The sequence below is a fragment of the Podarcis gaigeae genome, assembly GCF_964106915.1.
Source record: "Podarcis gaigeae genome assembly, chromosome: 4".
Taxonomy (NCBI): Eukaryota; Metazoa; Chordata; class Lepidosauria; order Squamata; family Lacertidae; genus Podarcis; species Podarcis gaigeae.
In genome coordinates, this window is record NC_139677.1 from 22,381,221 (window position 1) to 22,397,119 (window position 15,899).

Consider the following 15,899-nt stretch of genomic DNA (forward strand, 5'->3'; position numbering starts at 1 on the left):
GCAAAGGATGCAGCTCACAATCCACTTGGTCCTGAACAGGTCCACTGCCTTTGACAGGATGAACCCAATGCCATGGCAGCCCTCTCTAGCACTCACCATCCCCAAGCTACAAAAAGGGGGTGATCGTGTCAAAGGAGATCCTTTCTTGCAGCAGGTTCAAAACCAGCTTTACGCACCCTCTCTGAAAGTACGCTGTGGGATTATTACACTGAAAAGCCCCTTGGGAGCATCAAGCATTGGGGATGAGGCCCTCTTTTCTACCCATAGGACTATGTCCCCCTCCCTTGCCAACAACAAATGCAACTGCTAGAGCACAAAAGGCAGAAAATGAGGTTACTGTTGCAGCAGATGCATGGCAGCTGGGTGGAATGCAGCACGGGCCAGTTAAATAAGGTAGGCTGAGTGGAGGAGGTGCTCTTACCTGCTTGTCCTAGAATTGCCTGGCAAAATGCCCAAACTGCATTCACAAGTAGCTGCAAAACAGCTTCCAAGTAGCATTACACAACAAGGAGAAGTCGTGCTTCCTCTGTCTCAGCTCCCACCCCATCCCTGCTCCTTCCCGCCCCCCAGACTAGAAGCTTGGGTTCTGTTTTCAAGCCTTATCAATGGCCTCCTATTGCACTCCTGAACAGAGAAGGCAATGGGCAGCTCTTTCAGCCAATTGTATCTTTCTATGCAGGGAGAGAAGCCTATCTTTTCTCCTGTTCTCCTGCTCCGAAGTATTTCTTTGCTAACAGCACACAAAGTGGCTTCATTCACTGCTCCCTCTAGCGGGCAGAAAGCCATCAAACCCTTGCCATTCATAAAATTGCTGAATGAAAAGAGATTTGCCGCTGGGACAGTACACCTGGCTCTCCGGGCTGCTAACACTGCCATATGATTGGAAGATGTGATGTCTGTCACCTACAGTGTTTTGGAGCCAGGTACCCCCTGCCCCACCCCCCAAAGGGGGCTGGAGCATCCACAAAGGATTTACAAATATTTACAAATATATTTACAAATGAACTGTCATTAAAGTAAGGGATTTCTAGCAAGTGATTGAAGGAACCTGTATGTTCCAATTAAATAACTATGAAAAATATAGAAATTGTAATTAAAGGGATCCAAGTCATACTCTTGAGTAGACCCATTGAAATTAATGAACTTGAGCGCATTAATCAGGCTGCTCTATTACTCAGTGGTAGATCACCCCAAACTTCTAATGTAATGTGTGATAGATGCTTTATAGAAGTGAAATATCCCCTTTAATCTTATAGATTTTCATTAATTTGAGCTATTCTAAGTTTTAAAAGGCTGCTCCGCACACAAACACACTGTATTACTTGCAAATAATGGTACACATACACAGACACAGACACAGACACACCCAGCATTGGACTTTTGAAAGTCTTTTGAGTCTGAGGTCGCTGGGTGCTGAATCTGAAAACAAGAGACTTGCAAAATCTGTTTGCTACACAGTCCTTTGCATGAGAGCCTACAGGGTAAGGATAAGAACAGTATGAATGAACTGGGCTGCACAAACACCTCCAGGGAGACTTTTTCATTATTTAGCCTACTAGCCCAGCAAAGTATTTGACTCAAACTCCAAATTTCTAGCAGCTGGGCTACTAATAGGTGCCGGCTTCCTGGGACCCTGGGTGCCCAAGCACCCACAAAATTCCTCATGAAGAGACCGGGCACCCACAAATTTCAGTGTCAGGGCCATGCACGCTGCATGGCACCTATGGTTGCTGGCCATCCTCTGCTTTTGCATATTATGTGAGTTTTATCACACGTATTTCATGCAGTCCATTCCTATGTGTGTTACTCAGAAGTAGGTCCCACTGCATTAAATGGGGCTAGCTCCCAGCCAAAAGAAACAGGACGACATCCAAAATAGGACATACTCCACAAAATGGATGTTGTGTTCTTGAGTGTTTACTCTTTGTCTTCTTTTAAAAAAAACCTGGGAAAGAGTTCTTGGATGTGGCATAGGTGTCCCTCTGCCTGGTCCTGTCGTCTTCTGCCCGAGGAGTGATGCCAACGTCACTCTGTTCATTCCACCTGCCAAATGGGCAGGCGAAAGTACAGCCAGAAAAATGCCTACAGCCTGCAAAAAACACCCAGAAATTGGGAGAGGGAGAGGAGGAGCTGAGCTAGCCTAGGATCTGGTAGGTCACAAACTGGCCCCATTGTCAACGAATGTAATGGCAATGGGTCCAAATTTCTGTGCCAGCTCCTGGCTGCTATTTGTCTTTCCTCCCACCTTGCACCTTGGCAGGGCTGCGAGTGTGGCAGTAGCCCTGCCGCTCTGCAAAGCCTCCCTAGACAGCAGCTTGGGTTCAGATTGCACGGTAATATTCTAACAGCCAATGCCATGCATTATCTTTACCTAATAGGCTCCAATGGGGAAAGTCTGGTTGATTTCAAAAGCTTAGTATTAAATTACGCGTAGAAAGTGAGACTGGCTGGGAGCCTGTGCAGAGAGAGAGCCACATCAGATTATCATATCTTGGCTTATTGAGTCAAGATATGCTTGCATCTTTGATTTTTGCAATTAAAGCAGGAAGTCTCTCGTTCACCAGAGCTTCCTGTCTCATCTGATTTGAGCTGGGAAAATATGGTTACCAACTTGAGAACAAGTCAAGATCTCAAATCAACTTCAAACTGACATTTAAGATCCTGACTTTGTGCCCAAAGCTGCTAACCACTGTTTCTTGGGCAGACCAAGTGAGAAACTATGGTTAATTACACACTTCCTGGTTTAATTACAGCTCACTGCAAAGGGGTTACATGTGCAGGCAGAACTTAATATATTAACTTAATATACTGAGATGACCATCTGAATGTGATCATACTTCTCACTATAGACCAGTGTGCCTAACCACTGCCTTCCAGTTGTTACTGGGATTGCAATTACCTCCAGGCCCAGCCGGCATGGCCAAGAGTCATGGAGGATGTGAGTTGCTGTTCAACATCTGGAGAGAAGGAAGTCAACCACGTCTGCTCCAGAAGTCTCCAAACACTTAACAGCACAATCCAGGGCATGTTTACTTGGGACTAAATCCCTAGGAAATGTGGGTAGGATTGTAGCCAAATTAGGCCTTACTGAATGAGTGTGAATTCCGTTGAGCAAAGTGGGACTTACTTCACCGTAAACAAGCCAAGGATGGGGCTGCCACTCCAAATCGGGCTCTTTCTAGGGAGGTCTTGTGAGATGATAAAGCTTACTGCTGTCACCCACAAGCAACGCATTTGGAATTAAAGTGATTTCGTCACCTTTCCCAAGTGGATGACAATATGAACCAGGAAATATGTGAGCATTGTGGCTGCCTGTTGGTTTTTTAAACAGCTGTAGCCCTCGCAGTCACTGAACTGTCTTGAACGTTAAGGAAACAAGCGTAATTGCTTTCTGAATAATGTTGCCAGGTTGTTCCTTTCCTTCTCCTACCCACGGCAGTGGTGCAATCGATTGAACTACCCCAAGATAAATGCCACCAGTGGTCAAAGTTCCTGGCAGAATTTATCCAGAGGACCATCATCGTAGACAACTTCGCATCATTTTTTAAAATAATGATAATTTTGAAAATAATGAATGGTTCCCTGTTGACATTCAATGAAGCAATGGATTCCAGTTTCTCCAATGCCAATGGCACCATTCTAGTCCTACCACCCACCAGATTCTTTCACCCATATCAAGAATGAATCAGCTTGCATTTCATTTGCAGGCTGCACCCCTAAAATATTCCTGAAACTGGGGCAGATAAACGAATTCTAAGTACACTTACTCTGAAGTACGTTTTCTCGATTCCACCCATGCAAGGAATTGTTCCTGAATGGGAGGCCCAATCCAGGACACTGTTCACACAACAGCAAGTCCCTTTGAGTTAGAATCATAGAATCATAGAGTTGGAAGAGACCACAAGTTGAAAACGGCTTTTTTACTTGGTCTGCCTTGAAAGCTCAGTTGGGTATCCAACTGACGCTGATAATTTCAAGGCTGCAAGTTCCAGAGCCAGATGGGACAGCTGCAGATCCCTGCATTCCAGGGGGCTGGACTAGATGATTCACAGGGGCCCTTCCCACGCTATTATTCTACCACAAGCACCAAAAGGGGCTATCTTCTGCGCGTAAACTCAGGGCAACCGGGCTCAACAAGGTTTTGAAGCCCATTTCCCGTTTTCTCAGCGCTACATTCTTACCCGAGCGCACTTTCTCTGGATCATGTGTAACTTTCTTAAGGCGTCCCATGAGCGTGCAAGGATTTCAGCCCAAATGGTTGCACGCCACAGTCTGAATGCTCCGGAAGGAGCATCTCGCTAATCCCATTTTTAACTGAAGGGGCGCGGGGGGAGGGAGGAAAGAGAGAGAGAGTTGGTAGAGAAAGCGATGCAAAGAACAGTGGGAGCCGGCCTGTTTCAGGCACGCCGTGTTCCGCTCCTCACGTACACTAACGTGGGGGAGGGCGACTCGGGCTGGAAGCTAACACTTGTACACAGCGTATCAATTGTGTTAATCCACCGAACAATGTGTCCTCCCCTTCTTACAAACACAGCGCCCTCTAAAATCTGCTAGGTGATTGGATTACCTTCTTTCTCAAAGGAGGGGATGGGTGGGAGCGGGGCAGGACGTCTAACATTAATGATGCAATTCTCAAACACGTGTTCTTTTGGGTCAGCCTTGTTGACTTTTGTCACGTCTACTTTGAGAGTAAGTTGGCCGAAGATTGCGAGCGACTCACTTTTCATTATTATTTAAGGGGAAAGGAAGGCATTGGGGGTTGTGTATGTGTGTGTTTGTTTTGGAGGGGGGTGTCTACTCGCGAGTAAACGCAGTATGAGAGATGGCTGCCTTGGAGCTGCGATCCTAAATATTGTCATTTGCAATATCGATAAGATCCTAAGGGAAGCCAAGTGAATGGTTCCAGGGTCGCGCGGCCCGATCCTGTTCATGTTACATTAAGAAGTAAATCTCATCCAGTTCAACGAGATTGATGCCCAGGTTACAGCGTGGAAAAGGATCGCAGCCTTCCTAGAATCTCCCTTTACAAATTTACAGGGCTCCTACTACCCAGACCCACTCCCAAGTAAAACAACTCTTTTGCACTTTGGGATTTCAGCCTCGAAGAGATCTTCTGGAATTGCACTTCCCGGTAACATTTGCTCACGAGTAGTCCCCGGGGCAATCGACAAAAATATAGCCCGCAGAAAACCTGCTATGCAGGAGAGACACATCTTGGAACCTGCAAGGGACTGTCTGAACCTTGGGGGGGGGGGGATAAGAAGCGCCTACTCTAGAGTAAACGGCTGTAAATTCCGACACAGGGGTGGGAAAGAAAACCGCCCACAAATCTGACACGAGCTTTCTTGGAAAAGGCCATCTCCCTAAAGCCCGTGGAACAGGCATTGGATCAGCGCGGAATGCGACTTACTTCCGAGTAAGCGTGCGTGGGAGGGAGGGAAGGAAGGAGTGCGGGGGGAGAGAGAGAGAGGGAGAGGGCGCTCGAATCCCCGTCGATCATTTCTCTTTGTCCAAAATGTCACCGGCGACGTTTAAAACGCTTTCGGGTCACAGTCCCCTCCCTCCCTCCTTCCAGCTTGCACCGAGAGCGGAAATTATTGTGGAAATAATACCCCGATCCCCTGCAGTTTTCGGGTGTGTGTGTGTGCCTAGACTTAGCCCCATCCGCGTATAACAAAAAAACAGGGTGGGGGGGAGAGGAATCGAGGAGGGGAGGGAGAGAGAGAGAGAGAAAGGAAAAGGAACGAAAGAAAGAAAAAGGAAAGAAAGAAAGAAAAGCCGTTGGATCGGCGAATGGGCTTCTCTCCTCTCTCCGTCCCTCCCCAAGCTGGTGTTGCCCTTTTGAATACCTCCTGGCGCGCTCTGCTAAAGGCTAGCTCCCAAGCGCTGGCAGGCGGAGAGGTTGGGAGGGTAAGTGAATGTAAGCCCGGGCGAGCCAATGAGGTAGGACCGGATACGATATATCCTCTGGGACAACAACTGCTCTGTTCCTCCTCAGATCCACATGACGCCATTTACTGCTGCTTTTGCGGAGAGATCACCCTGCCTCCTCCGGAAAGAAGAAAAAGAGAGGGGGGAGAGAGAGGGAGGGAAGGAAGGAGGAGGAGGTGGAGGAGAGAGGGCGGAAAAACGCTGGAGCGCTGCAAGGACGGATCTCCAACCTGCCTTCCTGCAAACGCGCCACAGGCAGCAGCAACTGCGGCTCTCGAGCCCCGCTGACTTTTCCCTCCCTCCCCCCAAAAAGAAAAAAAGGGGGGAAAGAAGGGGGGAAGACCTTGCTCTCCTCCTCCTCCTGCCCCTCCTCCTCCCAGTTTGCAACCAGCAAAAGCTGCCTTGGGAAGAAAACGCACGCGCTCACGTACAACACACATTTGCCCAGAAGAAGACGGGAAGAGAGCTCGCCAACCACTTAAAAGAAGCAACAAGCCCTTAGCGCGCACCCCCCCACACACACAAAAATTTACAAAGCGAAATCAATCCAGATTGCAACCGATCGGGACGCCCAAGCTGGAAGAACAGAGCGAAAACAATCACTCCTGGTCGGCGGCAACCTTGGGATTTTATTCTGTTTTCTCCTCGTTCTCGCCAGGAGCCACTCACTTTATGTCGCTCGCCTGGGCTCGCCCTCCCCCTGTGTATGATGTATTAAGCGAAAGTGACTTGGGATTGACGAATCGGCCTCTTGTTCATTGAGAAAAAAAGAGAGAGAGAGAGAAGCAACAGCGACAAGGAAATCAACGTGTGTGATTGCGAAGGAAAAGGGGGAAGAGAGGAAGAGAGAAACCCTCGCCCCGTCTGGAAAAAGGGACTTTTTAGACACACACACGCACACATTTGTGGTTTGTTTTCTTTGCTATTTATTATCAGCCGTCTCTGCGGAGAAGACAGAAGGAGGCGGGGGGAAAGCAACTTTGCCGTGGATTGTCCGCTTTTTCCTTTCTTTTTTGCTCGTTTCAATGATTCTCGCTCGCAACCTGGACTCGAAGTGAGTTTCTGGAACAGAAGAGCCGCTTCTGTTCTCCCCCTCCTTTTACTGTATTTTCGTTTGGCTTCGGGGTTGCGTTTTACTCGTCAACCCCAGGAAGAAGAAAATCCAGGGAGCGGGGTGGAGAGGAGAAGGGGTTGTGAGGGGGGGGGGAGAGGAAGAGGAGGGTTCATTGCAAAGCAAGCTGCTGCTTCTATATATATATATGTGTGCGTTTTAAAGTGACTTGTTTGCAAGGAGACAAATGCAAATTTCAGGCCGATTCCCTTGGTAGAAGTCCTGCGAGGGGTGTTTCTTTTCTCTTGTGCACGGCAAAGAGACTGCAAAATGGTGTGTGTGTTCGGGGAGATTGCCTTGGGAAAGTGTGTCTGCGTGTGTTGTTTGGGGGTTGAGATTTCTCGGGTGGGAACAGATCGCGGAGTTCCTTCGCGCTTTGAAGGATTCCTGGCGCGTCCTTGCGCCTCGCGGATGACTCTGCAAGAGAGGAAACCCCTCGCCTCGCGCCATTGGGGGCGAGCGTTGTTTTGAAAGGGCGGAAATCTCCCCTCAGGTTGTTGAAGTGAAGCTATTTCTGCAGAGAAGCTCTGGCGGCAGCGCTTTCCCCTCGGTTTGTGCACGGCACGCCGCGGTGCCCAACTTCGGAAACGTGCGTCCGAGTTCGGAACAGTTAAGCAGCTCCGTTGCTTGCAAAGAGAAGCCTGTCAAAAAGGCTGGGTTGCAGCACAGGGGGGAAAAACGAAACAAACAAGAACTTGGGTTTTTCTTTTTCTTTTTCGCAACTTCTTCCTCCCCAACTCCAGTTGCTCTGCAGCTTCTTAGATCCATGCTCACCTCGTACTTAGCCTCCCTCTTTTCAAACTTGTGCACTTGGAAAGTGCAATTCGGAAGTGAGCGAACGTCTTTAAGTGTAAATTTGTGGGGGGGGGGTTGCCAGTGGGAGGGATGGGTAGAATCTCCCACTTAACCGGATTGTCTTCTGAAGTGCATTTTTTCTTTTTTGACATCTGCTCTACCTTCTTTCTTTTCCCCCTCCCTACCGCCCCGGGCCTTTTATTGGAGGGGGGTAGAATATGCAGAAGATTGCTACATTTGGAAATGGCTGGTCATGTTTCTTTTTTCTTTCTTATGGCTTAATTTGCCCCACCCCAATGCCTGCTACATAGACTCAGCCCTAAATAGGGGAGGGAGGCATTCATATGGGGGGTGCGAAGACGAAGGGGGTGTTCTAAGCACCCCTGAGATAAAGCACCCTAAATATTATTTTTAAAAATAAAATCGAAAGCTTGTGGGAGCTTGAGAAACAGCAGCTTTTGCATGGAAGAAAAGGCTGGTTTGCACTATATAAATTCTTAGTCTTTTATTCAAAAGCCGCCCCCCCCGCACCCCTGATCTACTTCGTATTTCTCCCTTTGCTAGTGAATGGACTTTGGCTTTTTAAAATCCGTGGGACAGTTGGTACATACGTACAACACCACAAATCCTGGCACAGAGGATTTTAAAATAAGACTTCAGCAATTGTTGTATTTGTTAGAAAGTAAGGTGTTTCGTGGCTGGGGGGTGAGGGGACTTTGTTTGTTGATAGTGTAGCTGGATCTGTCGACCGGGGAATGCGTTTCCCTCCGGGCAATAAAATTCCAGAGGCTGTTTGTGGTGGGGGAGGAAGAGTTGAGAGTCCTGCTTTGTCATTCATGAGATGGGGATTTGCTTGAAATTTACGCAAATCGGACATATGCCCAGCAGGCGCTCCCTTGGGGGCAGACTTCCTGCCAGACCTGACTTTTTGGAAGCTGGAGCTGGTGGGATTTGATGGCATTTGGGTGGGGGAGAGGGAGGGAGGGGAGGGGATTGTGTGAGCAGGTGCCTCGAAGGTGCTCAGGACGGAGCAGATATGTAAGTCACTTTACATAACTGAAGCAGGAAAGAGCCCTTCCCCATCTCCTGCTGGGAGGAGGGAGGAAAGATCCTGCCAGGCTCTCCTGATAAGGCAATCTTATTACAGTACAAGTCTCCGTCTCTCTTTACCCTCCTCTCCACACACACCCCCGCCCTGCTTGTCTCCTGTTGATCTCCAGGTTGTCTGCCTTCCAGAGAGGTTCCTTTGAACACAGTATCAGGGCAGCCTAGAGGAAAATGAGCAGGTTCCTGGGATCCCACCTGCTAGGCGGATTGTTTTATGTATGAAAGGAAGAAGCCTGTAATAAGGAAGGAAGGAGGTGATGCTCCCTGGCGGGTGGGCGGGCGGGCAGGGAGGCAGTGCGGGAGGGAAACGTGAGAAACAATCCTGACCTGTGGATTGTGGACAGATTTTCAGGCGGCACTGCTTACTTGGAATTCAGTGGGAATTCCTTCCAGAGAGATAAGACTGCACGGGGTTGCAGTCTTCACCTAAAGTTTGTAGTATCTTGCACAGCCACCTAAATTTAGTAGTACTTTTTTTTTAAGGAAAAAAAAAATCAGTTGCTATGAGGTCATTGCAATAGAGAGGACTATACCTTGATTTTCACCCTGTAATTACTGCAGATTATTGGGTGGTTTTTATGTGCCGGCAAATCCAAGCCAGAATTTTAAGTACTCCTTAGAAGTAAGTCCCACGGAGTTTAATAGTGCTTACTTGCCAGTATATGCATAGGCTTTCACTGATCTGATGCATGTTTAGTCAGAAAAGAGCCCTGCGGATTCCAGTTGTGTAAGCAGCCAGTTCCTATATTTCTCTTTAACTTAAAAGTAAGTTTCACACTGAATTCAGTGGAACGTATTTCTATGTATGCACCGGGTTGTAGTGTCACTGTAATGTGACCAAGAGAATTCTCCTTTTGTTGAACAACTGTTCCTCAGACTTTTTTTGCAAACTGGATCCTGCTCATTTGTGTGAGAGAGGTATTTAGCCCAGCTGTTTTCTAGTTGGCAGTCCTGTTTCTCTCTGTCTATACTTTATCAAGATTCCATTGTAAGTAATGGTGGTTCAGGTAGTGCTGTTCAAGTTGAAGCAATATTGTCATACGCTGTTCCTGGAACCATGTGGCTTGCAGATTGCACGCAGGATATTTGTGTATTGTAAGCCAAACCACTTTTTTTTTCCTGGCAGTGCCCAGGAAGTGGATGGATTATCTCTGGGTGTTATGAATGCACAATGAAAACCCTTACAGTGCTCAGCATTGTAAGCTTCAGGTGCTGGGGCTTAGGAATGCAAAGTTGTAGACAAATATTAAAAGTTCTGCAGAGAGGTACTTTGTATATGCTTTTTGGCCTGCACTTAAGACCAGCCTCGGACACGTTGTTGCTACTCTATACTTTTCGCAGTGCCGTTGCAGAAAAACACATTTTTCCTTCTTCTTTTTTTGCAACATGTTTAAGCTCAGTGTGGAAAGAGGACGTATTTGCTAGGCTTGCACAGGATAGAAAAATTACCACTCTGTCATTGGAAAGTTCTGTTTTGCTTGTTTAAAGTCTGCTACATATAGTGCACAGGAAGTCCCACCTTTTCCTATGGCTTAAGCCTGCAGTCCTGTATGTATTTATTGAGGAGTGGACCACAGTGAACTTGGGTGCACTGACTTCTGACACACTGTTTTTTGACTGCAAAAGTGTGTTACAATCTGTCATCTGAGAGGATTTGTCAAGAGTTTCAGACACCTAAGGTGTCTAGATCCACAGAGAGAGATTCAGGCAGGGACATGTAAGGACACCTCGCAGGCTTCTCCCTTTTTTAGGTATACACCAAAATATGAAAACTGCAATGTGGTTGCAAACATATGCAAAGAATGGGTACATTTGTCATTGAGTTTTGTACATTGTACATTTGTACATTGAGTTGCCAGAATTGACTCTTTGGCTCTTTCCATCAAGTGTACAAGCTTGTACTATGTAGTATGTGAATTTGTCCTATAATGAACATCAAGATGTGACTAAGATGCAGGTGTTCTCGGGTTTCCAGAAGAAGAGGTCTTTGCCGATCCTTAATTAAAAAGCAGAACCCTGTAAAATGTAGAAAACAACTACCTTTCTCTTTTTTAAAAATAAATAAGATCCAATTTTAAAACTGGATTTAAGAATGCTCTCTAGAGGTAGGTTGGCAGCATCTCTTCTGCAAAGAAGGTCCATTCTCTTCAAGGGAGGACCATGCTGGAAAACAAAGCCTCTGATCACTTAAAACAGGGGTGAAGATACCTGTGGACTTCCAGGCATTGCTGAACTACAACTCTCATTATCCCTAACCATAGTTGCTGGGGCTGACAAGAGTTGGAAACCCAACAGTATCTGTAGGGCCACGGGTTCCTTGCCTTTGCCTTGAAATCATAAAAGAGATTGCTTATTTACACTGAATTGGTTGTCCCCAAGTCTTCTTCCACCATGAAGACTTGGTGCCTTTGCTTCCAGGGACTAGTTGCTGTGAAGTGTGTCATATTGAGGGATTTTGCAAAGACGCTAGGCAACGTAGCAACAAAACCCTAATCCTCTCTTCCTTTGCCTGCAGGATTTCAGATGTGTTCTAAGCTTCCTGGAGTGATCACTCTTCAGGGTACTGATGGAGACGAGAGCTCAGAATGGCAGTGGGTCACAGCCTTTGCTACAGAGTCAGCATGACAGCGGGAGGCAGTATGGAGAACCTGACCTAAGAGATGTCCTGGCCCAACAAGTTCACGTCTTGTCCTTGGACCAGATCAAGGCCATCCGAAATACAAACGAATACACTGAACCACCTACGGTGGCTCCGCGACCTGGGGTGAAGCCAGCGCCGCGTCTGCCTCTCCAGCACAAGAGCGAAAGGGCCAGTGGATTGACTGATCACCTTAGCAGGGTCCAACATCCCCAGGCCCATGTATCTTCCCGGTTACCACTGTCCCGTTCCATTAGCATGGCCAGCACCGGCTCGCGGGCCAGTACCCGGACCAGTACGAGTAGTAACTCATCGGAACAGAGACTTCTGGGGTCATCTTTGGGGACAGTTGCGGACGGGATAGTCCGAGTGCAGCCCAAGTCCGAGCTGAAGTCCAGTGAACTCAAGCCCCCTAGCAAGGAAGATCTGCACCTGCATGCCTACAGGTGTGAGGACTGTGGGAAATGCAAGTGCAAGGAGTGTACTTACCCGCGAACTCTTCCCTCCTGTTGGATCTGTGACAAACAGTGTCTTTGCTCGGCCCAGAATGTGGTTGATTATGGGACTTGTGTCTGCTGCGTCAAGGGCCTTTTCTACCACTGCTCCAACGACGACGAAGACAACTGCGCCGATAACCCTTGTTCTTGTAGCCAGTCCCATTGCTGCACTCGGTGGTCCACCATGGGCGTCGTGTCCCTCGTTCTGCCTTGCCTGTGGTGTTACCTGCCAGCCAAGGGTTGCCTTAAGTTGTGCCAGGGCTGTTACGACCAGGTGAACAGGCCCGGCTGCCGCTGTAAGCACTCCAACACTGTTTGCTGCAAAGTGCCCAATGTACCCCCCAGGAACTTCGAGAAGCTGACATAGCATCGCTCCTCGGGAGTATGGCAAAATAATACGGATTATTCCTTTTTAACATCATATGCAGCCAACTAAACGAGCTATAATTGTGGCACTGTGTCTTAGGAGGATGGGGGGGGGGGGTGCCCTGAGGTTTGCAGTGACCTGCTCTTCCTCTGGCATGTTTGCATGGGCCAACTTAATGGATACCTGCTTGTTCTAGTCCACCTAATGGAGAGATGAAGGGAGAGATGCACCGCGGGACCCGACTATTGCATAAGCTAACGCAACTTGAGACACTCCTAGGCGATCTGTCATGTTGTACATGTGTGGGTTCCCCCACCCCCCCAAAAAATGAATAGTACATTTGTAAATTAGGAAACTACTTCAACCCGCTCCCGATTATTTTCTGCCAGAGATGTGCTATATTTTTGTATATAGGATATTTTCAACTGTGAAAACACGAGTGTCATAGAAGACATGGCACAGGTCACAAAATATTATACTAATATGTTGTACATTCAAAAGAATGTGAATCAATCAGTATGTTTTAGATTGTATTTTGCCTTAAGGAAGCCCTTCATTTGCAAGACTCTGATTCCCCCCACCCACTTTTTTTGGATTTCATGTATATTGTACAGTTACAGTAAAATTCAGTCTTTATTTTCTAATTTTTTTCAACATATTGTTTAGTGTAAAGAATATTTATTTGAAGTTTTATTATTTTATAAAAAAAGAAATATTTATTTTAAGAGGCATCTTACAAATTTCACCCCTTTTTATGAGGATGCCACAGTTGCTGCAAATAAGGGGTGAAAGATACATATGTTCCCTATAAAATAGAAAATATATTAACGTTTGAAATTAAACTGGGCTGCTTGTCGTTTTTTCCCCTTCCTCCGGTCCTTTGGAATTGAACCATCTCTTATGAAAGGAAGTCATTTCTGAATGCAAAAGTGAATAATGAAACCGTAAAATAAGTTGAGATCTCTTCTGAAGGCTGTTGTTTGATAAGACGTGGAATCCTTATATGATTGTAGACGGAAATGCAGAACTAGTGGAAGTAATGCAGGCATAGGCCAACTCAGCCCTCCAGATGTTTTGAGTCTACAACTCCCATTATCCCTGACCGCTGGTCCTGTTAGCTAGGGATGATGGGAGTTGTAGTCCCAAAACATCTGGAGGGCCAAGTTTGCTTATGCCTGAAGTCATGTATGCTGAAGAGAGAAAGGAGAGTTTGCAGAAAGTGATGACCTGTTTTACAGAAGACCTTGGCTCAGACTTGTTGTTGCCATACTCCTCAGCTGGTAGAGCATGAGACTCTTAATCTCAGGGCCATGGCTTTGAGCCCCACATGGGGCAAAATATTCCGGAATTGCAGGGGGTTGGACTAGACTATCCTCATGGCCCCTACCAACTTTGATAATCCAGTGTTTGCCAATGACTCAATATCGTGCCCTCTAAAAGTTGCACTACAATTCCCATCAGGCCTTGCTGGCATGGTCAGGCATGATGGGAAATTTAGCCCAGCAACATCTCAAGGGCAGCCTCTTGGCTGTAGACAGCTCCTATCACAAGTTGTCTGCCTTGTTCACCCTCCCCTTAACTTGTTTCCTAATATGACTTTACTGTTCATTTCCTCACCACCTGCCAGTTAACAACCACTTAGGGAATTGCAAGACTTGACATGGGTTTGGTGTCTCTAGGGGACAGAAGTGGGTAGCTCAATGTGTGGCCTTTGTTTCAGCATTAATAAATTTATTAATGCATCATTCTAGCCTGTGTAAGTTGCTCAAAGAATGCCTGGTTAGGGAAAAGTGTGGACCAAAACACCCTCAGAATGAAGAAGAGGCAGTCAAAGTCAATTAAAACTCTTTAATGCCAAGAGTTTGTGAGCAAAATAAATGTGCCATAGGGCATTAGAAATCCAGTTGCAGTGAAGCTTACGCCAAGCAATTGTGAAACAAAAATGGCTTGGTTGATTTGTCACTGGTGACTGTTAACCTCCACTAAGGTCAGTTTCCTTCTGCTGCCAAGTTTCCCATCGGAAGTCTAAAAAATGATTTACCTGTCTATTAACTTACCTTTTTCTGTTGTTGTCCTTCAAGTATGAGTGGCGCTTACGTAGTTAAGAGAGAGGGCGTGAGCAAGCCACAAGTGTGCGTGCTCTCACTGCAGGAGAAAGGTCATTCTTGAGAAATCACAAAAGACTAGGCAGACAGGAGAAAGAGCTTTGGAGCAGCTCTGAATCCTCTCGAGCCTGAAGCAGAGTTAAATTAACAGCACACGACTGATTCCAACACGAGGCATACTCCAAATAAACGCCTTGAAATTGATGGGCATGAGTTGCTGAGGTTTCTTTCAATGGGTCTGTTCTGAGTAGCCCAACTTTATCCAAGCACTGGACAAAGCCATGGATTCCAAATAGGCTTGCTATACATTCAGGTTTTCCTGGACATATCCGGGATTCATCCATCGGAAATAGCGGAAATGTCCGGGTAAAAATTTATGGGGAAACCCAGGTGTATGGCAACCCATACTCAAAAACTTTATTTTTTTTTTAAAAAAATTGTTTTTTGAGATTTTGCCAAAAAAAGCTGAACAGCTTTGCCTCCCTACCCCCCGCCCCCCCCCAAAAAGCTCAGCACCTTTTGTGTCCGGATTTTCACTTTTTGAATTATGGCAATCCTAATATAGTCTAGAATTCTGGTTCTGACAGTGGCCATCCTACTCTGCAAGTATCTGATGTGCAAAGAATCTGCTTTTGTTTTGTTTTCTACAAGTTAAACACAAGTTACTGAATGTTTCTATCTTTCTAACTTTTTTTTTCTAATTGCTCCAATTCAATACCCTTGTGTTACTGACATCTCGAAGGTAATGTTTGCTTTGGAGATTGTTGCTCATATGTGTTGGTCTCCGCTTTTAGCTTTAGCAGGGATGTAGAATGGGGGGTGCCAGGGGCCCAGGGCCGTGGCTGCACAATTTTTGAGTGGTGACCCCAAACAGCTGACCCCAGCAAGGCCCAGCCTAGTGCTCCACTGCCCACCAAGGGCTGTGTTGGCCAGCCAGGCTCCTGTTTGCATGAGCTGACAGGTTGTTCAGTGCAGTCCCACTTAGCTCTGGTGGGGGTGGGATCGCTCTGGCAGCATCAACGGTGAGGGCTGGGCTGATGCCTCCCAACACCCCCCCCACCAGTGCGCAGGATCCCCAGTGTCTGCACCCACCCTGGGTGCCGGCAACTGATGCTATGTCATTGAACGTTAGGACTGGTTTATATGTTCCTTGCATATAATGTGCTTTGTAGAGAAGCGTGAAAGTCAGGTGTGGATTGCATGTGACCTGCACACATGGCTATCTCTCACTGCACAGACAAGCTCCCCACAAGGTTTATGGCATCTGTAATGCAATAGGTTTTTGTCTGTTCCTCACACATGGCGATCTACAGGTGCCTTTTATGCTAATTTGTGCAGTGAATACATT

The 15,899-nt window shown here is 46.9% G+C and overlaps 1 protein-coding gene and 1 long non-coding RNA gene across 5 annotated transcripts; one reads left to right on the top strand and one right to left on the bottom strand.

Moving 5' to 3' along the window:
• Window positions 1–1,939: 1,939 nt before the first annotated feature.
• LOC310842847 lies at window positions 1,940–5,958 on the bottom strand. Its single transcript, XR_014563357.1, has 2 exons — window positions 5,850–5,958; window positions 1,940–2,089 (listed from the first exon to the last, which is right to left on the bottom strand). It is a non-coding gene; the product is annotated as an uncharacterized lncRNA (long non-coding RNA).
• On the top strand, window positions 5,875–13,288 carry SPRY2 (sprouty RTK signaling antagonist 2). 4 transcript variants are annotated; one of them, XM_083735014.1, is made up of 2 exons: window positions 5,875–6,985; window positions 11,460–13,288. In XM_083735014.1, exon 2 carries the CDS (start codon window positions 11,511–11,513, stop codon window positions 12,444–12,446), a length of 936 nt encoding a protein of 311 aa, XP_083591140.1. In that variant the 5' UTR covers window positions 5,875–6,985; window positions 11,460–11,510; the 3' UTR covers window positions 12,447–13,288. The 4 variants fall into 4 exon arrangements, with proteins under 4 accessions (XP_083591140.1, XP_083591141.1, XP_083591143.1 ...); XM_083735015.1 differs by lacking the exon at window positions 5,875–6,985 and adding an exon at window positions 7,174–7,315; XM_083735017.1 differs by lacking the exon at window positions 5,875–6,985 and adding an exon at window positions 8,849–9,198.
• The last annotated feature ends 2,611 nt before the right edge of the window (window positions 13,289–15,899 follow it).

Bases quoted from the DNA above. Each gene is read 5' to 3' on its own strand.
- SPRY2 (XM_083735014.1), top strand. From the start codon at position 11,511: ATGGAGACGAGAGCTCAGAATGGCAGTGGGTCACAGCCTTTGCTACAG.